This window comes from Penicillium psychrofluorescens (genome assembly GCF_964197705.1).
Source record: "Penicillium psychrofluorescens genome assembly, chromosome: 5".
NCBI classification, from domain to species: Eukaryota; Fungi; Ascomycota; class Eurotiomycetes; order Eurotiales; family Aspergillaceae; genus Penicillium; species Penicillium psychrofluorescens.
In genome coordinates, this window is record NC_133443.1 from 654612 (window position 1) to 676494 (window position 21883).

Here is a 21883-nt window from a genome sequence, read left to right on the forward strand (position 1 = left end):
TGATCGGTGCTCCTCACAATGGAGTACCTGCCTAGTCTTCAACAGGAGTTCGACGAGTCGAAGCCCTCGCTCTTCGGTGAGTTCTCCCACCCACCTCACCCACCCCGTCCTTGTCCGCGGAGAACAGAGCATTCCACTGACCCCATCCTAGAACTCCTCGCAGAAGAACAGCTATCAAACTTGATTCCTCCCTCTCTGCGCTACCTTCTTGCCGTCGCAACACATCGCCACCCGCGCTATCTCCTCCGCATCCTCAACTCCTACGACGAGGTCTACGCCGTCCTCTCCCTCATCGTCGAACGCTACTACCTCCGCACCTTCGGCGGCTCCTTCACCGAGAACTTCTACTCTCTAAAGCGCGAGCGCGTCCTCCGCACAGAAAATGGCGAGATCCCGCGTGCCCAAGTCGGCGCCGCTGGCCCCGTCCGCGAAGCACTGAAGCTCCGCTCCGCCGACGTGTGGAAGAACCTGCTCGTCCTCGTGGGCATTCCCTACTTGAAATGCAAGCTCGACGAGGGATACGATATCCACGCCGCGCCGCACGCCGCATTGGCTATCGGTGGTGGTCCCCGCTATAACCCCAGCGAAGACTTGCCACCCAACCCGACGCTGCGCCAGCGCCTGTTCGCCTACTACAAGTGGTTCCTACGGAACGTCTACCCGTCCGTCAACGCGGCATACTACTTCTCCGTCCTGGCCTTCAACCTGGCCTACCTCTTCGACAACACCAAATACTCCTCGCCCTTCCTCTGGCTCATCGGAACGCGCATCCGCCGACTCGGCGCAGCAGACCACCGCGCCATCGCCGCAGTGCTAGACCCCAAGTCCGGACCCGGAACTGCTCGCTCCCAGCGTCCCGGATCAAGCCTCCTGGGCCTGCTGAGCCCGCAGAACATCTATCCGCAACTCCTCTCCTCGCTGCGCTACTTCCTCCCGGCCTCAATCTTCGCCCTCAAGTTCCTGGAATGGTGGCACGCAAGCGACTTCTCCCGGCAACTAGCCCGCAAAGCCACTGAGGTCCTGGATCTGCCCGCGCCTGTGGTGTCCGGGCTAACCACCCCCGAAGAACGGCGTCGAGCCGCGCAGGACGCAAAGGAGAAGGAGGAAGGAAAAGAAAAGAAAACCACGTCTCAAACCTCCCCGTCCGACCTCAAACCAGCCCTTAAATCTCCCCGCCGCCACCAACCGCCCATCTCCGCTTCTTCATTCCTCCCCATTTTCACAGTCCCGTTGCCGCCAGCAGACCCATCCAGCGCAAATACCTGTCCCTTGTGCATGAGCACGCTTGTGAATCCGACGGCGTGTCAGACGGGGTATGTGTTCTGCTACGTGTGTATTTTCCACTGGCTCAATGGTGAGCATCAACGTCAGTTGGATTTCATGGATGGGGAGGGAGATGAAGGTGTCGATGAGGAGACTGTTCCCAAAGATGATGAGAAGGTGGGATGGCGCAAGCGTGGTGGGAAGTGGGAGAGTGGGAAGGGTCGGTGTCCGGTTACGGGGCGGAGGGTGCTAGGTGGTACGGATGGCTTGCGGCGGGTTTTGATTTGATTTGGATGTTGTATATACCTTTTGCTTTTCGTGTGTATATGATTATTTGCATACTGGATCGAGGATGATCCAGGTTCGGCATGGTATACAGTGCAGGGCAATGCCATTGATGCTTAGAATAAAATACTAAATTCTGAAGAGCAAAAAAAAAATAAAAATTTTAAGCGTCAAGGAAAGACTAGAATCCACGACTAGTGATAGACAAGTAAAGTAGGTACTGGGGGTCAGGAAGAGAAAACAAGAACAGAATGCTCTGCATTATCTACAAGCCGAAAAGCAAGCCAGTCCACTCTACTCCGGCCGGTAAGGCTTAGCGCCCTTCCCGAAGATCAAATGCGGCCGCTCCTCCGCAACCTTGAGGATCGTCTGCGCATAGACAGAGTTGGCCCACGAGAACCACGGGCGCGTGTAGTCATTGATGTTGGTGACGTTGATGGACTCGTGGATAAGACCCGTCAGACTGGATTGCTTGACGAGGTTGATACAGTCCATGATCTCCTTGTCGTCGTCGGAGGTCTGGGCCTGGATGAGCAGGGACATGGGCCAGGCGTTTTGGAGGCCGACTACAAAACCAGAATTAGAGATGTTCGGGATGAAACGATACAAATGAGGGAGAGGGGGAGGTAGACTTACTGTGAGGACCGCCGATGCCGTGGAAGGCAGGTCCGGTCAGGTAGTACGGGTTTCCAGCCTGGGAGGTGACCATCTTGCGAGTGTTCTGGTAGACCTTGTCGTCCTGATCCAGGTAGCCGAGGTAAGGCAGGGAGAGCAGAGAGGGGACGTTGGCGTCATCCATCATGTTGCGGCCACCGTATCCATCGACCTCATAGGCATAGACATCGCCATAGATCTTGTGGTTGACGATACCGTGCTCCTGAACAGCCTTCGCGAGCTTCTTGCCGCGGGAATCCAGCTCCTCCGCCAGCTTGTCATGGCCACCGGCGGCCTTGAGGAGCTTCGCAGTCTTCTGCAGCTCAACGGACATCATGGCATTGGGCGGGATGAAGTACGGGAAGATGGTGGCGTCGTCGCTGGGCCGGTAGGCGCTGCGGATGAGGCCCGTGTGCCGGGCGATGGGGTTGCCAATGCCGCCGAGGTTCAAGGTCTCGGTGCCGATGGTGGTCTCGCGCTGGAAGGTGTACACGTTCTCGACGTACTGGCCGTCGGCGTCGAAAGTGGGCTGCGACTCGGCGTCGATGACGTTCAGGACGGTCTGCAGCGCCATAAACCAGCGGTCGGACAGGAAGTCGGTCGTGCCGGTGCTCTCGTAGAAGGTGTTGCCCAGCTTGAGGAAGTGGGCCAGCGAGTCCAGCTCGTACTTGCATTCATATACGAAGGACGGGTCGTAGGTCGGGTGCACGGTGTCCTGCTCCGTGTTCTTGTAGGGCGGGAGCCCGCTGACAGAGGGAGGCTGGAAGGACTCGCAGTACGGCGACTGGATGACGAACTCGGCCTGGGTGTTGATCGCGCCGTGGATGAGGGTGAACAGGCTCTTGTCCTTGGTGGCCAGCGTCTGATAGTTGAGCAGCTGGTTGGTCGAGTCGCGGAGCCACTCGGCGTTGATATCGCCGGTCACGATGAAGGTTTGGGCACCCGTCCAGACGGAGCCGTCCCGGCGCGTGAGGCGCGAGTTGCTCGAGTAGGTGCCGTTGGGGACGTGCCATTTGATGGTGGTGTCCAGCGTGTTGGGGTAGGCATTACGGAAGATCTGAGCCAGGTCCTTGTCGACCAGACGGGACGTGACCTCCTCAATGACTTTCTCGACCGCGGCCGACGTGAACGTGCGGCATTGTTCAGCGGGACGCTGGAACGGCAGGTTCAAGGGTCCCCCGCTGTAGGGGCCGTGCTGCTGCGCGGAGTAGGTGGTGTAGTCGGGACAGGCGCGTTTCAAGATGGCCGCGTTGTCGTGAGCGAGACCATGGGCCTGGCCGAGGCCGAGCAAGGTTAGGGCAAGAATTGACAGCACCATTGTTGATAGGAGTGAACAGCAACAGCAGCACCAACCGATCAGGCCAGGCTCAGCTTAAGTAGCCAGTCTCCCCCAGATGCCGATCGCAACCAGGGGTGCATTCCGAATCCCCCGACACCTAGATCAGGGCTAGCACGGTCTGTAGTGCAAAGACAAGCAATTGGATCTCGGGCGACATTTCCCCGCAGGGTGACATCGGCCAGGGACAAGGTTGTATTATCTAGTACTGCGTTAGTGCGCGGAGAGCGAACTAGATTAATTATACAAGGCTGACCATAACGACTTAACTAATTAACGTTAGTGAACTACGTAGCTACTTCTTCCCAAAGAACGACATAATGTTCCCCTGGCCCTGGCCCTGGCCCTGGCCCTGGCCCTTGCCCGCCTTGCCCTTGCCCACCTGGACCGCGGGTTTCTTTTTGGGTGCCGGCTCATCTTCGGAGAAGGACTCCCATGTCGCTTCCTCTCGGGTCACTGTTTGTGGTGATTAGTTAGGTGGACGACGAACTCAAGCTAGACTCGCTTACCCAAATACCCCTCTTCGTCCTTGACCGTCCGCTTCTTGATGACTTGTCGTTTGCCCCGCCGCCGTCCACCCTGGACGGTGGCTTCTTCCTTCAGCTCGGCTGGCTTTGGTGGCGCCTCCACTGGTGGGGTCGGCTCGCGGGGTGGCTCCTCTTCGTCGGCATCGGGCATTTCCTCATCTAAAACTCCGTTTAGGCGCGGTGGAGACGCAATGGTCACAAAATACATACCGTCACCGTCGTCATTCTCCATCATCTGTTTGAGCTTTTCCTCGCGCTCTTTCCTGCTTTCACGATTGGCCGGTTCGGTCTTTTTGTCTCCCTGGTCCGGGAACAATTCCTCTGGTTCCTCCTCCGAGGCGTCGTCAAGGACCACTGGGAAAGTATAAGCTCATGTTCGGCAAAGAAATAATGAAACTGACCATCCTCTGCCTTCTTCTGTTTCGGCTTGGCCTTGGCAAATGAGCTGAAAAGATCACTCTTCTCGCGCTTGGGCGCCGCCTTGGTTGCTGGCTTCGCAGATGATTGCGAATCCGAAGCTGGAGTGGATTGCTTCGAGGCCCGCTCATCCGCCTTTTTAGGAGGCGCCTCTTCCTGAAACGGCCGCTTGGCTGGAACCGTCGATTCTGACGTTTTGGCCGCTTCCACAGCCGGAGCTGGTGCTGGTGCTGGTGCTGGTGGCCGTGTCCCCGTTCGCCGCTAGACCAGCTGTTAGCTCTTCGTAGACAAATGTGGACCAACTAGCGTACCTGGACATGCGTGTTCTGGATCATGCCCCATTGCTTCCCAAATTCCAACGGATCCTCATGGACATGCGCACTCCACGTCTCCCGACTCACATCCGTCAAGACATTCAGGTCCTGCAGCACCGTCGGCTGGACACTGTAGACATGTATTGTTGAGACCGACTCGAAGGTGGATTTGGCAGCTGCGCAAGGTCAGGTTAGAACAAGACCCAATATTTCCTCACAACACCCACCTTCCAAGTTCTCCTCGCGAGTTAGGATGATGGAGGTGACGCGCACCGCGTCCGCGGGGTCTTGGTTCGGCATCGAGCTGGGCATGTAAGGGCTGCTCTGCATAATTGCGTCCTCGTCGTTCGCGCCATGGCCGTTTGTCTCGGGTGGTGGTGGCGGTTTTTGGATGCCGGAGATGACATAGGTCGCGTGGACGCTTTGGGGTTTCTTTGCGTTCTCGGTACGGTGGAAATCGAAGAGCATCCTGTGAGAAGCGAATACCCCGTCAGTAAGAAATGACTCCATGAGTTGCAGGTGGACGTACTGCTTGGCCAAAGTGGCATGCACCTTGAGCGCGCGGCTCAGCGAGCGATAAGTGACCTGGATTGCCATGAGTATTAGGAATATCACAAATGGAAATGACCATACTGTGCGCCGCTCATTGAGGACGTTCTCGGGCAGATACGAAGCAGCCATGGCAGATGTGGTGCGGAAGTCAAGAAGAGGGAAGACGCGACACCACTTAACGCGTGTCAGTCAGCGGGTCTTGGCTCTCTCTTTGACTTACCTCCGTCCACTCTTCCGTTGCTTCTTTCTTTGCAGAGACGGACAAAAGCCCGTTCCTCTCTCCTGAGCTACATCTATTTTCTGCCAGCCTGCCCATGTCTACTCTCTTCCGATCGTCCTCCTCCCACATTCCATCTCCATGGAAAATTCGTTCGATCTCCCCGACTCCACCGACTGGTTGGACACTCCGCTGTCTCTGCTCGCGCCGCTAGAGTCTTCTCTGCGCTGCCAAGTGTGCAAGGACTTTTTCGACAACCCGGTCATCACGTCATGCAGCCACACGTTCTGCTCGCTTTGTATTCGCCGCTGTCTGAGCACCGAGGGGAAGTGTCCCGCGTGTCGCGCGTCCGACCAAGAGCTGAAGCTCCGTCGCAACTGGGCGGTCCAGGAGCTAGTCGATGCGTTCCAGACTGCACGACCAAAGGTTCTGGAGTTGGCTAAGAAGGAGGCTACGCGTCTTGCGCGTGGTGATCTCGCGCCGGATGGGCCGTCTTCGCCTAAGAAGCGGAAACTGGATCTGCGGCCCGGGGAGGGGTTGGAAGGATCACAGAGTAGCCCGCAGGGTGTGCGCACCAGATCGCAGAGGTCGAGAAGTGATGTGCCAGGCTCTTCGTCTGCCCCGGAAGTTATTGAAGACAGCCAGGATGAGGATTACGTTCCAGGTATGGCATCTTTGACGTATTGCGCGCACTGACTGGTCTAACGGGACTACAGAGGATGGCCTTGTTAATTGTCCTATCTGTCACCGCAAGATGAAGAATGAAGCGGTCTTTGCGCATCTTGATAGAGATTGTCCAGGAACCCCTACTGCGCCGAAGACCAAGTCTTTTGGGTAAGTCTATGTGCATTGCATGAATCAAGGGTATCGAGCTCTGACTAAATTGTGTATATAGATCCTTGCAATCTGCGGCCCGCATCGCCTCACATCCCACCACTAAGCCGCCTGAGAGGATCCCCGCAATGAACTATTCGATCTTGAAAGACGTCGTGTTGCGAAGAAAGCTCCGTGATCTCGGCATCCCTGACTGGGGCGCACGGCAGCTGTTGCAAAGGCGTCACACCGAGTGGATGAACCTGTGGAATGCGAACTGTGACTCCAAAAACCCAAAATCAAAACGCGATTTGCTGCAGGAATTGGATGTATGGGAGCGGACTCAAGGAGGGCACGCGGCGGCGCCTTCGTTGTTCGTGGCGAACAACCCGGTGATGCGCAAAGATTTCAATGCTGCCGACTGGAGTACCTCTCACGACGGCGATTTCAAGCGTCTGATTGCGAATGCACGGAAACGGAACGATGCCGCTGTCAGGTCAACGATCCCTGGTGCCTCTGCTGCCCACGAAGAATCCCCATTGGAACAACCTGCCACAACATCAACTGCCAAGGACGTGGATGTGTCTCCGCCAGTCTATGGCGTTCTTGAATCCAACCCGCACGCCAATTCGTTAAACCCACCTCGATGACACGAGGAATTTGAAGGTCACCTGCAGGCGAGCGATCGCTTTCTCCCTATTTCGCTAGCATCTGACGATCTTCGACCGACATGTCGGAGAGTTTGTCAATGTTCTCCGCCAGCACGGCATCCACGTTTTGCTCAGCCAGCTTCTTGCGAGCCGCCTCATCAGAGGCCTGCTTGAGCCTGTCCAACTCGGCGAGCTTCTGCTGTGTCTGCGTCGCCTCTTCTTTCTCCTTTGTGTCGCGCTCGGCCTGCTCCAGCGCCTCGAGCTCATCATCAATCTCGCCCTCATCGACGACCGGCCCAGCTTCATTCATGATACTCCCGACCTCGTCCACCTTGGTCATTTCCTCGCGCAACTCCTCGAGCACATCTTCCACCCGTTCTGCGCCACCAACCTGCGCATGCAGTCCGCGGAGAACACCGGTGCTCGCCTCCATCACCCGAACAAGCTCCACCTGTCCTGCAGCCTGCTCGATATTCGAATAGATCTGCTCCAATTGGACCAGGGTATCAAGTCTCTGTTTCAGATTGCCCTCGGCCAACTTCTTGGAGCGCACAGCTGATAGCGCGGAAATGCGGTTCTTGTTGGCCAGCGCCGTCTTCGCGGACATGTTGAGCTCTTCGATTTTTGCCTCTAGATTCGTGACCTGTTTTGACATGGTCGAGAGGAGGGTCTTGATGGAGGCGATAGTCGTGTCCTCCTGCGTGATAGCGGGAGTTTCATCACTGGAAGACTTGAACTTGATGGTCTGCCGGTGGCTGGTCAGTAAATCACGAATCTTGTATATACCCTCTAATCTGGCATCATACCTTGCCATCATACGCAATAGCCCCAGTGTCCCGCGAAAGATAGAGCAATAACACATCAAAATCTTCATCCGATAGCTCCGTCGCATCATGCAGCACCGTAGCGTACTCTTCCACGAAGCTTTCCTTGGAGTATATAAGATCCAGCTTGGATGCATTGGCCCTCGTGGCCTTCTTTACAACCAGATCTGCCGTTTCCTACAAGATGTCGATCAGCAAGTCTGGATCAACTCTTATCCAAACCAAAAGGTACTCACTCGTAGATTCTCAACTAATACCAACTCCTGCACCTGCAGCCTCGGCGCGGACTCGTCAGACCCCACCACGATCCCTTTCAATTGTCGCATCCCCCAACTCATCACATTCCACGGACTAAGTGCCCCGGGATCAATGATCCGCCATTGACTCTTCTGCAGGCTGCCAGCGATGGTTCTATAAACCGGTAGAGCAACCATGGTATGTTTGCGCAATGCCTCTTCCTGGACAGTACAGCGAAATTAGCAACCTCAACATCTCAAGTGTGTGTACAAAAGACACACACAATAAAGAAAGTAAAACAAAGGGAAAAAAACATACAAACACAGCCCCCAGCGCAACAGGCCTCCCCCACTCCGGACTCTCCAAATCCCTCAGCAGCGACTCATCGGTCCTCAGAACGAGATGATCCGTCTTCTTCCGCAGCGACGGGTTATTATTTCCCGTACTTTGTTTTGCCGTGGACGACGCCGACACGGATAACGACCCGGAGCGTCTGCGCACACCACGCGAAGAAGTGTATCCGCGTCTCGCGGCGTGGTTGAGCGCTTGTTCCCACGCGGCGACGTTGACGGCGTAGCCGTCGGGGTTTGTTCGTTTTTGGAGCGTGAAGTCGGAGTAGAGGGATGGGAGGCGGTTTCTGGAGCGATTCGATTCGTTTAGTTTACTTTGGTGTGTTCTTATTTTGGAGGTTCTGCATTTGGAGGAAGGGAACTTGGGGAGAAGAGTTGGAGGTTGGCCGGGACGTACCTTCGGAAGGCATCCTCGTTGTTGAGGATGTAGTTGAGGAGGTCGCTCATCTTGCGACGGGTTGGGGGTGAGTTGGCAGTGGAAGTGCGGGTTGGTCCATAACAGAACCAGCCAGGCCCGCATGAGCTCCTGCGTTTATCGATAAGCAGCGACACGTGACGGTTCGGTATATTGTATGGGGCAGTTGTAGAGAAGATGTTGATCAAATAGCTCCATCGATTAGTTCTATTTATGATCAAGAAGAAGGGTATAGCCATTGTACCATCGAAGATCTGTATTCTATTCTTATGTGCGGCAATTCGACTACATATCATTAAGGCCTGCTATGCTCGTTCAAAGTCGTCATTCGGTGGGTTCTCGGCATCCCTGGCCCCCTGGGCCAGGTTGAGCGCCCCGGTATCCAGCTGAGTAGGCAGGCCGATGAGCGAGCGGCGGTGGTTGCGCCTGACGAGCTTCTCGCTGGTTTCCTCCAAGCCTCCTAGGGTTTCGATGGCGCTGGCGGGCTCATCTTGAGTATTATCAAAGCCTCGTGACCCTAAGTATTCCATTTTCACGGCATGGCGGAGCTCATCGACAAAGCTCTGCATCTCGGGCATTGGGAAGATGCCATCGTTCTCGAGAACATCGGCGTACAGTCGTTCCGCTTCTTCCAGACACGCCGATGCCAGCGTGGGTTTGCCGGCCTTGAGCCACTGGTCCGCGGCGAGAATGCTCCACATGCCAGCTTTCCTGCGTCGTGCACCCCATTTGGCACCGCTGACGGGAACCTTGGAGGCGTAGCAGGCGGATATCCGCTCGCTGAAGAGAATCTGGCCCACCGAGCCGACCAGACCAAAGTCCACGACCCGCATGGCCCATTTGGCGGCGCTCTCGGTGGCGGTGCCACCCCGGGACTTGAGAAGCTCGACAGCCAGCGCGAGACATCGGAGGGCATGTAGGGCGTCATCGCACCGCGTTAGATAGGAGTAGCAAGCGGTCTCGAACATCTGGTCGACGTTCTCGAGCTTGATCTTGGACGACATGGCCATAGGGTTCAAGAGCATGCTCACTGCGCACATCTCATGCGCACCGGCATGGTACTTCCATGCTTTGTCATTGCCAAAATCCGAACGGACGATCTCGTAAGTTGAAGCAGACAGCTTCCAGTCGCGAAGCATAAACGCAAAATCGGCCATCTTTCGCAAAACTGCCTCTGGCGAGTCCGGCTGGTAGAAATTGTGTGCAGAGTCGTAGTTCCCACTGCTCCCGCTGGACGAGCCGGTCATGCTAGAGCGCGAGCTTGACCCAAACCCGGCCCAGCGCCGCGACATGGACATGAACCGCCCACTGATCCCGCGCCTTCGAGATGCCACTTGGTCGTTCCAGACGGCCACGCGGTTCTCCATGAAGGGGATCACCGATTGCGCCACTAGCTCGCGAATAAAGGTCCGGATTGCGGTGACATCGGAATCGAACAAACACGGGGTTCCATCCGTGTCCAGATCCACTAAGGTTTCTAGCAACAAAAGTCAGCAACGCCTTCTTTGGGGTGATAATTATAATTGGTCCTACCTGCTTCTCCTGCCCCCGAGAGGCGCTCTAACGGTGATAGCCATTCGGACTGGGGTAGTTGGATGCTGTCATCATCCGTCACTACACATTGACTGCTCCGAAGTCTCAAGAGGTGGCAGTGGAGACCAAAATGCCGCTTCATCTGATCGTAGAGTTTTGTAGACTCGTCAAAATCATCTCGTTCTTCATCATGGACCAAGACGTAATACCGCAGATACTCCTGATGAACCCAATCAGGTAACCGCTGCTCACCGGTACTGCTCCCGGCGTAGAGCTGTCTCAGTGTCTCCAAAGGTGCTGTATTGCGCGAGCTGATGGCAATGACACTAGCCACCGGATGGCCAAACGTCTCGTGCGGCGCAGGATGTGTTGCCGATAGAAGTTGTCGGAAGAGCAATTTGCACAATGGTGACATTGGTGGCAGCCCTAGCGCATCCTTGGGCCGAATCGACCCGGACAGCGAGATATCTGAAGACTCCAAGTGCTTCTCCAGCACCTCCTCCATCTGCGTCAACGGTGAATCCCGCGCATCTCGACCAAGGGGAGCCCGACCAAACCCTTTGAGGTCCACAAATCGCACCCCATAGTCTTCCCAGGCACGACTTGCCCCGACGCTATCCCGAATGACCACTTTACCCGGGACGGTTTCTCCAAAGGGGCGGATCAGCTCCCCGAATCCACCCTTGAACCCCTTATTGCGTACCAATTCATCGGTATCCTCGGAGGCATACACCGCAATTGTGGGCGAGAAAGACCGGGTAATTACTGATCTGAGATCATCCGAGCCGTCCACTTGAGCATCAAAGGGCGAGCCGAGCGACGACCTGGCTAATTGCGGGGTGGAGGATCTCAACGTGCGAGAGTCGGTGCGGATTGGAAGCTCGGAACTGGTGGCTGACAGAGGCGGAGTGGGAGAAGACTCCGTCCGCGACTCTGCCAGCTCCGAGTCTAACGATGCAGTGGACTCGCGCTGCTCCGGATGTCGCGACTTGGAAGCGCCACGAGGAACGCCGGGGGAGAAGGACGGCGGAGGTTTAACCGGGGCAGCATCTCCCGGTGATGTCATGGACAGCTGCTTGGCGCGTATTCAAAGAGTTGGGCGTGGATCTGGAAGCCCCATTGACTGGGAGAGAATGGCGTGGTGAGCGGAGAAGGACAGATAGTTCGTGCGCAGGAGGTTGGTGGGCAGAAAGCCAAGAGCGGACTCCGACCAGCAAGAGAGCCGAGGCTGACAGATAAGGCGATCGCCAAGGGATGTGCTGTGAGTAGTTAAGGGAATGAGGAGAGGGAGTGTGTTGCTTGTCAGTCCAGTGTTGTTGCAGAAGCAGGAAACAATCATTGGATATGGGAGAAACTGAATGACTACCGCATGCCACGTGAGGTGAGGCCTGCTTGATCTCCAGCCGCTCTTTGTTCTTTCTTTTTCTTTACCCTCACTTCCTCTTGATATTCTCTGCATGGCAGCAGCAGCAGTCAATGCCCAGGCTGCCTTCTCTACGTCCCTTTCTTGAGGCCTGTCGCCCACCCTGCAATACTCCACCTGCCCGCGTCCGCCCACCGAGAGCAGTTCTTCCGCGACAGACAGCTGCGCCGACACTCACCACCCTCCGGCCTTGTATTTTTTGTCGCTCTCTCATGAATGGCTGCAAACGAGATTCTCCTTCTTCAGAACGAGTCACCAAGAGACGACGCATCTCCCCCTCCCCCGCGCCGCACAGCTCCTCCGCAATGAATCACACCATTCCCACCATCGAGCTCACTCCACTCGAGAACACCCTGCGCACCCTCCTTCTTGACGTCGCACAGTACATCCGAGACCAGGAAATTGTCGAGGGAGGGAGCGATGTAAGGAATCATCCAGAAACCGTGTTGCGCTTCACAGGCGGCTGGGTCAGAGACAAGCTGCTCGGGGTGGACAGCCATGACATCGACGTTGGGATCAGCAGCATGACTGGTTACCAGTTCGGCATGGCGCTGAAGCAGTATCTGGATGACCCGCAAAACCTGGAAAAGTACAAACAGAGCCTGCCAGAGGGAAAGATGCACGATGCGATTGTGAGCCTCCACAAAATCGAGGCCAACCCGGAGAAGTCCAAGCACCTGGAAACGGTCACGACGAAAATCTTCGGCCTGGATATTGACCTGGTCAATCTACGAAAAGAGACATACTCAGAGGAAAGCCGGAATCCGCAGATGGAGTTTGGCACGGCAACCGAGGACGCACTGCGGCGAGATGCGACGATCAATGCGCTTTTCTACAATCTCAACGAGTCGCGGCTGGAGGACCTGACAGAGCACGGGCTGGAGGACATGCGGAATAAGCTCATCCGAACGCCGATGGAACCATACCAGACTTTCCGAGATGACCCGCTGCGCGTGCTTCGATTGATCCGGTTCGCGAGCAGACTAGGGTACCAAATAGACCCTGAGACGGAACGGGCGATGCAGAATGAGGATATCAGTGTGGCATTGAAGCTCAAAATCAGCAAGGAGCGTGTTGCAACTGAGCTGGAGAAGATGCTGAAAGGTAAGGAAGCTTGATCGCGGGCAGTAGTTGCTTTTCCTGACCGGCTGCAGGCCCTGATCCTCGTGGCGCGCTCCAGTTCATCGACCGACTGGACCTTTATCATACGATTTTTGCAAACCACCAAGACGGAGTCGCTGCTGATACGACGACGTGGTCTCTAGCATACAATGCGCTCATTCGGCTCCTCTCTCCAGAGACCGAGGAGAACAGTGACGTCCGCGCAGCTGCAGAACGCGTCCGGCGGATACTGGTGCGCGATGAGACAACCGTCTACTATGCGTGGGTCGTCGCAGCGTTTGCTCCGTGGATGTCTATTCCTGAACGGCAGGTGAAGGGAGCCAAGGCCAAACACGTGGCGCCACGAGCGGTCGAAGTTGCCCGAGAAAGTCTGCGCATTGATAACAAGACACTCACTATCTTGCGCGATGCCTCACGGAACTATGAGGAAATCATCGAGACCAAGTCCTCTCTACTCGACGACAGCGTGAACGGGTCGCCGGCAGAGATCCGACAACAGATTGGATTGCTGATACGGTCATGGGGCAAGGACTGGCGGATCTGCATGCTGCTGGCCCTGCTACAGGAAATCATGGCCGGGCGCGATTTCACCGGTAAGACCAATACGTCTTTTGATGGATTATTATCTGACCGCGACAGCAGTGGTGCACGAGTACGACCGGTTCCTAGCGTACATAGTAGACAAAGACCTAGAAGACGTATGCGAGTTGAAACCCATTGTAAATGGCGACGAGATTATGAAGGCATTGGAGGCCAGAAAAGGCCCGTGGATGAGCAGGGCGCTCACGGTGGTGATGAATGTGCAATTGTTGCGGCCGGGGATCAGCAAGGAACAGGCACTGGACGAAGTGCGACGGCAGCGGGTCGAGTTGGGCTTGTAGAAAATCAATTGATTCATTCACTTCCACAATTTGTCATCCACCACCCCTTCTGCAACATGCCCCTAGGTAATCTACGCCAATTGTGGCAAGAGGTGTCGTCCACAGACAATGTAAGTCATCATTCAGCTCAGTCTGGCCAGTTGGCTGAATTATTTCTAGACGGGCGAAAGCCTGCGGCTGGTTCGTGCCTTTCTCGAGGCCCGCGAGGTCCGGCCTTTGTCGGACGATGATGAACAGGCCCTGAACCACGTCTACGAGTGGATCAGCGCAGCTGCTCTGCCATCGCCGGTCTTTGCAGTCACATTCGATGAAGCTGCCGATATCACAGACGGTGTGTCCCACCTAGGGAATCGGGGCTGCATTCCTACCAACTAACGCAAAACAAGAAACCCAACAAGCTCTGGATGAGAGCAGATCCATATCCGAACATGCCATCGCAGTGTTAGTGCTTTTAAATAAGACACTGCCAATCCACAAGGCAGCAAATCCATCCGACCCCATCGTCGCACTGGCGAGTTTCACATCCACAGAAGATCCGTGGACCACAGCAGACAGCTTCGCGAACGCGACTGCAGCGCTGCAGTTGTACAGCCAGGCGACTGGATCAGAGAATGAAGCCGCACTCCGATCCACCCTCCAGCAGATCCTTAAAGAGAAGATCCGGCCTCTTTTCACCCGGACCAGAAACCCCGCCATCACCGGCGCTGGCCGCAGGAATTTCCATCCCGTGCCGCTGGCTCGCTTCGATGCGAGCATTTTGGACGAGGAAGCCAGGCCGTGGAAGGGTAGTGATCTCTACGCGAGTGCGGTTCTGGAATGGATCATGGCGCAGTATCCTGTATGCATTTCATGCAACCCACACAGATTTATTCCTCTTGACTCGCTCGCTAATATTTTGATACAGGTGACTGATCAAACATATATCGAAGCAGATTTCCCGTTTCTAGTGCCAACGATTCTGGCTTTGATAGACGACACAAGCCTCCCATTCAAAACAAAAGGATGTCATCTTCTCACTCAACTTCTGTCCCCAATCCGAGAAAACAAATCCGATATTCTTCGACGAACAAACCTCGCCTCTGTCTTCGAAGACGCCGTCACGCCATGTCTCCTGTCTCTACCCACCATCACACCAGAAGACATATCCCTCAAACTCCTGGGCGCAGCGTACCCAGCATTACGGGCACTATTTCAAACCGCCTACAGCCCCGAAACAAATAATGAAGCATACACAACGCACATGACGAAAATCCTTCGCGCGAATCTCATCTCCTCATTTCACCACATCAGCTCTTCAACACCAACTTCCGTCGCTACCACCACCTCCGCCTCATTCCCGTACCCCCGTCTGTCCACTTTTCTGATGGAACAGGTCGCCGTCTGGGTAACTGAACTGCGCATCCACACAACAAAATACCTCCAAGACCTCGTACCCATCCTTTACACGACGCTCTCAAATCCCTTCGGCGCAGCGCACCCACCCCTCCTCCTCGCCGCAGCAAATGCCACAAGAGCAGTGGTTCTCAACGCGCACCCGCGCATCTGGCGCTGGCGCGGAGAGATCCTCGGCGGGCTGTGCGCGTGCTGGTTGCATGTTCTCGAGGAAGAGAGGGAACAGAAGAAGAAGATCAATTCTCTGGATGAATTAAAGCGTGCGCTGCAGGGTGCAGCATTCTTGCTTAAATATGCTTTGCAGAATCCTATCGCTGGAGCCGATACCTCTGTCGATGAAGAGCAGAAACAGGCACAGGAGAGTGTCGAGAAGGAGTTGCAGGCACTGGTTGATGCGGATGCAGAATTAGGGGATCTGCTTTATGCTGATGTTGGCAGCGCGGGAGATGATGAGAGGTCATGAGGGTGTACAGATAGAAATGTATTGTGCATCGGGGTATCATTCAGTCATTACTCATTAATTGCCAATCATAAAACCACAAATCATAATATCATAACCTCGTAAATTCAAACACCAACCCTCTGCTTGAAAAGACTCTTCCCACGCAGCCACTGCCGGTAGCGCTTATACCTCTTCTTCTCATAATCCTCCCCGACGACAGTCAACCCATCCTGCGAGACGCGTAGGAACTCCGCATAATCAGCCATATTCTCCTCGGCGTTCGCCTCAAGCGCGGACTCCTCGACATTCGTCTTATCGGCATACTCGAGCAGATCGAGGTTGGGCTTATGCTCGCGCAGAGAGGCGGCGGTCATTTCGTCTTCGGAGGTGATGACGAGCGGGACTTTGAGCGGGTGGTTGATGTAGCGCTCGTATTCTTCTGCTTCGGTGGCTGTGACGGATGGGTTTAATGAGTCCGAGACGAGTTGGCCGAGAGTCCACTGTGCGATTTGGGCTTTGCTTGGTGTGGAGGGGGGTGCGTCGATGGGCGGGATGCGGGATGGTGGCAGGTCTTGGTATGATGGTTCTTTGATTATCCCTGTTGCTGGGGGAAGTTTCTCTGCTGAAGGGGGCTCGGGGATTGGGGTTGTGGACAGGGCATTGCGGCTGTCGGACGGTTCTTGGATCTTGACGCTTCGCGTTGATGGACGGTCACGGGGAAGTTGGTCTGGTGGAATTCGCTGGACAAAGGGGCTGGGGTCGGTTGTGCCGAGTCCTGGACGGGGAGGAGGGATGTAGCGGAGAGTCGAGGTCATTTTGTAGGAGAAGATCTTGGAGAGGCTTGACAGGGCGAGAGGGCGATAGTATTCGAGCCAGTAGTCGTCAAAATGGGACAGTGATTCTCTTGGACGGGATGGAAGGGGCGGCATTTCCTTCTCCTTCAAGTTCTCGGGCGTATACCAGGAAATGTAGTTTGGTCGTTTTTTTTCCAGATAGGATCGCGGGTCGGCGTGATGCAGGTAATAATCCGTCGAAAGATCCCACAGCATCGGAGAACCCTGCGCGTAGATGTAGTTGCCCAGAAACAGGTTGTATGCCTCCTGGCGTTGAGCGTCAAGGAACGAATTATTGTAGTACCGCTTGAAGCTCTCTACCATATCCCGGGAATGGCTGCTCCACTGATTGATTTTGCGGTATGTCGCCATGGTATTGACCAGATGTGAGCCGCCGTATTGGATGGCGATGGTGTCTCCGTGGTCGTGCCACATGTTTGTGAACAGATTGATGGCATCAGTGTCGTACTCCACCGTCGTCCCATCGATCACGCCGAGAGCATGAAGCTGGTAGCCGAGGGCCCGCTTTCCAATGACAAACTGTGCGGCGTTGGTTCGGTCGAGGCAATCAATGCAATTCGTTCTTGCGACGCCATTTTGAACCCGCAAGCCAGATTCGGCATCACTGCCGTTTTTGAAGAAGCCAGTGGTCGGCATGATGTCTCCTGCGATCCCCTCCAACGTCGCGATGACATCTTGATCACGGCTCTTAGCTGCACGGCTCATATCCCAGGCCTTGTAGATGAGCTTCTTGTCCGAAGGAAGAAACTGATTTAAATAAGTGACGGCGTTGGTAAACTCCTTGAGCAGCTTCGATTCTCTCGGTGTTCGCTCTCGAGATTTCACCAGATTCAAAACATAGATGGGAGCTCCGTATCTTTCAAACAAATTATCAAAATGCAAGGCGGCCGCAGAGTAGAAGGGGTCAACCAGATTGAGTTCAATATCTGGCTTGGGGGACACGCCGGTGTTCTCCTGAGTCCAATAGAGAGGAATGCTCCCACGGTGTTGAACATATGAAGTGTAGTGCGGGTTGGCGTGGAGGATTGGACCCGCAGAGTGGAAGGATGTTGTCGTCTGCTCCGAGACAATTTGTTCGGTCTCCACATCGTTGGCCACGTATCCCAAATCATTCGCACCGCGTTTCAGAAAACGTGCTCCCGCAAAGAACCGGGAGCGTCGCGCGATGATGGCAATGTAGACCGTCCGTCCAAACACGCTCATCTTGCTCTGGTCCACATAGCCATGGATGATGGGGAGACACCATTCGTAGGGATTTTTGAGACTGGCCGCAGCAGGACCCAAAAGGTGATGATTCCAGATAAACATGGTGCTGTAATCTGGCGGCAAGCGTTTGGGTAGTCCATCCTGATGACCTTTGCGTTCCCGGCAGATGTTCTGCTGCAGCGTGCGGGTGATATTGTAGGAATAACTGAAGTAGAAAGACCGACTGAGGTCGAGATAGTTCAGGATGGTAATATAGCGAGCCTCCTCGGAGTGTTTCTCCGTCTTGGTCCAAGACGAGTCCGCCGCCGTTAGCGAGATGAGTTCCGTCCCATCAACCTGATAGACATTGTGGCCACCCAGCATGGCTACCTGGCTCCGCTTGGTGACGAGGAGCATGTAATAGGCTCCCGTGAACCGGATGAAGCCGAGCAGGGCCCACGCACTGCATCTCTGGACCAATCCACCCGAGCTCTTGTTCCCATCATCGATGGCGTCCAGCAACTGCACCATCTCCTTCTTGGTGTAGACCATATCATCCTCCGTGATGCTCAGCTCGCCCGAGTCCGAAGTCCGATCGATCTTGAGGATGCGAAAGCGCGTCTCCGCCATATTGATGCCGACCATGTAGAACCGGGTTGCGGTCTCGTAGAGCGTGAATTTGTGCATGCGGCTGATCCCCTCATCCTCATTGTTATCCAGTCCCGATCGGAACTTCTGCGCTGACGTGGGCGAGGACTCGCGCTCGAAGGAGGTGGCTACACGAGGCTCTTCATCCTCGCCATCGCCCTCGTCGTCGGCGGCCTGGTTGTTTGAGAGTAGGTTGAACGATAAGGGAGGGAACTCGGGCGTGATCAAGGCATCTGCGGCTAGCCCAACGCCTTCATTCAGGCCTTGCTGCGAGCCATTTGTGGAGGCCCGATCGGAGGAGACTTTCCCAGCAATCGGGTCCGGGTTGTTGTCGACCGCAGCGGGATCCTCGGACACGGGGCCAACGAGGGACGCATCGTCGAAGCTTTCCATGGTGGACGAGGGAGTGTCGAACGCGAAGTGACGCTTTTCCCCACATGTCTAACTAAATGTATACTTCCGATGACTAACCTGACAAGCTTGACGCGTCTTCCTCAATATATACGCACGCATCCTCCCATACTTAGATGTACAATCAAACCCTCCGAATCATTCACACCTTGGACTGCCGCTTCTCCAGCGCCTTTTTCCTTGTCCTTAACGCCTTCGTCTCCTCCTGTAGCGCCAATCCCATCATGATCTCCTCACTCCCACCACCAACAACATGAACTCTTGCGTCGCGACTAATCTGCTCGATCCTGGCCCCCTTGCCAGCCTTGTTATATCCAGCTCCGCCGAGAATCTGCTGCGCTTCCCGAACACTCTTCTCCAGCGCCCGCGTCGACATGACCTTCAGCAGCGCAGTCATGCCCCCGATCTTGACGTCGTCGACGGGCCGGTCTTTGGTTAGCTCGAGGATATTGACGAGTTGTTCCATGAATGCGTAGGCGGGCTCGATCATCAGTCCGAACTTGAAGATCTTGGATTGAATCGCTTGCTTCTGGATCAGAGGCGAGCCGAACGTCTCGCGCTGGATGGCGTAGTTGAAGGCGTCTTCGGCGCAGACGCGCGCGAGGCGGAGGGACGCACACGCTAGTGCGAGGCGCTCGGGGTTGAAGTCTTCGATAGGTTAGTAGCTTTCAGGCTCATTGGTGGGTCGGGAAACGTACTGGACATGATCAGTGCGAAGCCCTTGTTCTCTTCCCCGATCAGGTTATCCACGGGGACGCGAACATCGTCCAGCTCAATGAAGGTCGATCCTATCCGATGTCAGTTGGGTTTGGTCTAATATCCTCGGGGAAACACTTACCGCTCGCATTCACACCAGAGTTATACATGCGCCGGCGAGTCACGCCCTGCGCGGCCAAGGGAATGACCAGCAGGCTGATCCCCGATCGGCCGGAGCCACCAGTCCGGACAGCCGCGGTGCAGTAGTCGGCCCAGAGGCCATTGGTGATCCACTTCTTTGCGCCGTTGACAATGTAATGGTCACCGTCGCGCTTGGCTGTGGTGCGGATATTGGCCACATCGGAGCCAGCTATGAACCGTCAGTTTGTGGCTCAATATATCACTGCAAAAGACATAATACAAGGTAGACATACCATCCGGCTCCGTAATGCCTAAACAAAACCGAATATCCCCCTTCGCAACACCGGGCAACCAGCGCGTCCGCTGCTCGGGCGTCCCAAATTTCGCGACAGGCGGACAGCCAATACCATTCCCACCCCCGAGACCCCAAATGACACCCACGAACCCAACGCGGGTCATCTCATCCGACACGATCAGCGAGCACCATGTATCCCACTTCTCACGGGGCACATTCCCCGGCAGAGCCAGACCGGCCGAGTCTTGTTCGGAGGTGAGCGGGTGCACGATCCCAAACCCCAGCTCGCAGTGCCGGCGGCGCACGGCCTCGGGCACTTGGCCTGCTGCTTCCCATTCCTGTGCAAACGGCGCGATCGAGGTGTCGACGTACTCGCGGACAAAGGCACGCAGATTGTGGTGGAGGTCTGTGTAGTAGGGATTTGGGATGTCGAGTTGTGGGAGGAGCGGCTCGCTGTATGGTGCTGTCGGGTGGTGAATTTTGCGTGACATGACGGTGGTGGTGGTGTTGGTGGATAAGCTGTTAATGCATTATTGTGGTCGTGAGGAATGGGCGACATGTGTTCTATTTTATGCGGGGATTCGGCTGCGCGTGAAGCTGGAGTTGCACAGGCCGAGGCCCGAGTGGAGATCTACAGCTGATCGTTATTCATAGCTATAGCTAATAGCTATTCAAGGGATGTAGTGATATGAACCAAAGCTTTTACTATACATGCCGTCGATAACGAGAATTGAAAGAAGTAGTTATAGAGAAAGAAAAATGGGTTTCATCCAATCGAGATACACACAGAGGTCTGTACCATCTTTCTTCTGCCGGGTGGTGGTTCCCTTTCTTAGCCGCCGCCGCTCTTTATAAAGACACCAGGCTCATTGAGCACATACCATTAACGGAATTAACAGTTCAATCCTCTCGAAGTTCTCATGGATTTGTAGCAAAATTTGTTTCCTTTTTTTGAGGCCCTTTTTCTAGCAAAATACCTAGCGAAGCTTCCTTCAAGCTTCTGGAACTCACTCTGAAGGATTAGACCTAGCGCCATCTGCTAACCGTTGCCCTCTCGTAATTTCTCTCCGAGTAGTAGTACGGTACACTATCGTCTTGGAAAAGTAACAAGCATTGTACCCATGTCTGAAATACACCTATCCCCCTCAATCTACATTCGCCGTTTAGCACCTATGATTCGGCTGGATCTCGAGCCTGCTTCAGTCGATGCAGCTCATGAATCTCTTCATCCAGACCTGGAGCCGGACCATCCGCGATCAGACCCGGCGCAATCTGATTAATTGGGAGCGGAACAACAGATCCAGCTTTCAGGCCTAATTGCGTCCTCCACTGTAGCAGTTGCGCGGAAGAACTAGCATAGACGATTCGTCCCAGCCCCGCATACGCGTGAGCAGCCGTGCACATTGGACAGTGCTCACCAGAAGTGTAGACAGTGGCAGTAGCGCGGTCGGCGGGCGCCAGGTGCTTTTGGGCCCAAATGGCCAGCGTGAACTCCGGATGCAAGGTGACGTCTGCCTCGGTCTTGGTCCGGTTACGATCCTCCCTGAGAATCTTGCCGGTGGCATCTACAAGCACTGACCCAAACGGATCATCACCGGCATCGAGCGCTTCGCGGGCTAGCTTTACACATCGACGCAAGTAGCCAATATCTTCGCTGGACACCATTTTGCTCTGTGATTGGCGATCTCACACTAGCAAGGATACCACTTTGCGAGGTGATTGAACAGCTCTTCTTGAGAATGGAGTTCAAGGTCGATTGTTGGAGGATAGAGGTACACCAGTAGGTGATCGAGTGGTTGTCAGGGAGGAAGGCGGAAGCGTTAGCAGGCCAAAGGGAGGAAAGCTTCTCAGTTAAGGTGGCTGGGGCTCGGGATGCTTCATAAGCCGTACAGTCGGGCCCGTGCGCTCGATGGGCATGCGGTGGCATATACTGCAATCCAGACAGCTCCAATCTTAGTGGCTGCATAGTACGCGCCTGTCTATCGGGTTGGCCATCTCCAGGATGG

At 55.2% G+C, this 21883-nt stretch overlaps 11 protein-coding genes across 11 annotated transcripts; 4 read left to right on the top strand and 7 right to left on the bottom strand.

Annotated features, from left to right (window-relative positions):
- Positions 1-18: 18 nt before the first annotated feature.
- On the top strand, positions 19-1551 carry PFLUO_LOCUS7516 (ubiquitin-protein ligase peroxin 12; the record flags this gene model as incomplete). The annotated part of the gene is made up of 2 exons (XM_073785169.1): positions 19-76; positions 152-1551. 2 exons carry the CDS (start codon positions 19-21, stop codon positions 1549-1551), a joined length of 1458 nt encoding a protein of 485 aa, XP_073641551.1.
- A 291-nt stretch (positions 1552-1842) lies between these two features.
- PFLUO_LOCUS7517 (uncharacterized protein) lies at positions 1843-3520 on the bottom strand (the record flags this gene model as incomplete). Its single annotated transcript, XM_073785170.1, has 2 exons — positions 1843-2114; positions 2185-3520. The coding sequence occupies 2 exons, from the start codon at positions 3518-3520 to the stop codon at positions 1843-1845; spliced, it is 1608 nt and encodes a 535-aa protein (XP_073641552.1).
- Positions 3521-3833: 313 nt separating this feature from the next.
- PFLUO_LOCUS7518 (uncharacterized protein) lies at positions 3834-5477 on the bottom strand (the record flags this gene model as incomplete). Its single annotated transcript, XM_073785171.1, has 8 exons — positions 3834-3994; positions 4048-4224; positions 4276-4419; positions 4467-4743; positions 4794-4972; positions 5024-5265; positions 5326-5381; positions 5430-5477. 8 exons carry the CDS (start codon positions 5475-5477, stop codon positions 3834-3836), a joined length of 1284 nt encoding a protein of 427 aa, XP_073641553.1.
- Positions 5478-5706: 229 nt separating this feature from the next.
- Positions 5707-7028, top strand: PFLUO_LOCUS7519 (E3 ubiquitin-protein ligase rad18; the record flags this gene model as incomplete). Its single annotated transcript, XM_073785172.1, has 3 exons — positions 5707-6229; positions 6282-6399; positions 6461-7028. 3 exons carry the CDS (start codon positions 5707-5709, stop codon positions 7026-7028), a joined length of 1209 nt encoding a protein of 402 aa, XP_073641554.1.
- Positions 7029-7074: 46 nt separating this feature from the next.
- PFLUO_LOCUS7520 (uncharacterized protein) lies at positions 7075-8886 on the bottom strand (the record flags this gene model as incomplete). Its single annotated transcript, XM_073785173.1, has 5 exons — positions 7075-7773; positions 7835-8029; positions 8089-8310; positions 8408-8726; positions 8837-8886. The coding sequence occupies 5 exons, from the start codon at positions 8884-8886 to the stop codon at positions 7075-7077; spliced, it is 1485 nt and encodes a 494-aa protein (XP_073641555.1).
- Positions 8887-9159: 273 nt separating this feature from the next.
- PFLUO_LOCUS7521 (uncharacterized protein) lies at positions 9160-11453 on the bottom strand (the record flags this gene model as incomplete). The annotated part of the gene is made up of 2 exons (XM_073785174.1): positions 9160-10331; positions 10388-11453. The coding sequence occupies 2 exons, from the start codon at positions 11451-11453 to the stop codon at positions 9160-9162; spliced, it is 2238 nt and encodes a 745-aa protein (XP_073641556.1).
- Positions 11454-12115: 662 nt separating this feature from the next.
- Positions 12116-13813, top strand: PFLUO_LOCUS7522 (mitochondrial; the record flags this gene model as incomplete). Its single annotated transcript, XM_073785175.1, has 3 exons — positions 12116-12914; positions 12965-13525; positions 13575-13813. The coding sequence occupies 3 exons, from the start codon at positions 12116-12118 to the stop codon at positions 13811-13813; spliced, it is 1599 nt and encodes a 532-aa protein (XP_073641557.1).
- Positions 13814-13869: 56 nt separating this feature from the next.
- Positions 13870-15668, top strand: PFLUO_LOCUS7523 (uncharacterized protein; the record flags this gene model as incomplete). Its single annotated transcript, XM_073785176.1, has 4 exons — positions 13870-13923; positions 13973-14144; positions 14200-14651; positions 14718-15668. 4 exons carry the CDS (start codon positions 13870-13872, stop codon positions 15666-15668), a joined length of 1629 nt encoding a protein of 542 aa, XP_073641558.1.
- A 104-nt stretch (positions 15669-15772) lies between these two features.
- PFLUO_LOCUS7524 (5-bisphosphate 5-phosphatase) lies at positions 15773-18727 on the bottom strand (the record flags this gene model as incomplete). Its single annotated transcript, XM_073785178.1, has 1 exon — positions 15773-18727. The coding sequence occupies one exon, from the start codon at positions 18725-18727 to the stop codon at positions 15773-15775; it is 2955 nt and encodes a 984-aa protein (XP_073641559.1).
- Positions 18728-18887: 160 nt separating this feature from the next.
- PFLUO_LOCUS7525 (uncharacterized protein) lies at positions 18888-20368 on the bottom strand (the record flags this gene model as incomplete). Its single annotated transcript, XM_073785179.1, has 4 exons — positions 18888-19393; positions 19444-19533; positions 19584-19811; positions 19876-20368. The coding sequence occupies 4 exons, from the start codon at positions 20366-20368 to the stop codon at positions 18888-18890; spliced, it is 1317 nt and encodes a 438-aa protein (XP_073641560.1).
- Positions 20369-21047: 679 nt separating this feature from the next.
- On the bottom strand, positions 21048-21542 carry PFLUO_LOCUS7526 (uncharacterized protein; the record flags this gene model as incomplete). Its single annotated transcript, XM_073785180.1, has 1 exon — positions 21048-21542. The coding sequence occupies one exon, from the start codon at positions 21540-21542 to the stop codon at positions 21048-21050; it is 495 nt and encodes a 164-aa protein (XP_073641561.1).
- Between the last annotated feature and the right edge of the window lie 341 nt (positions 21543-21883).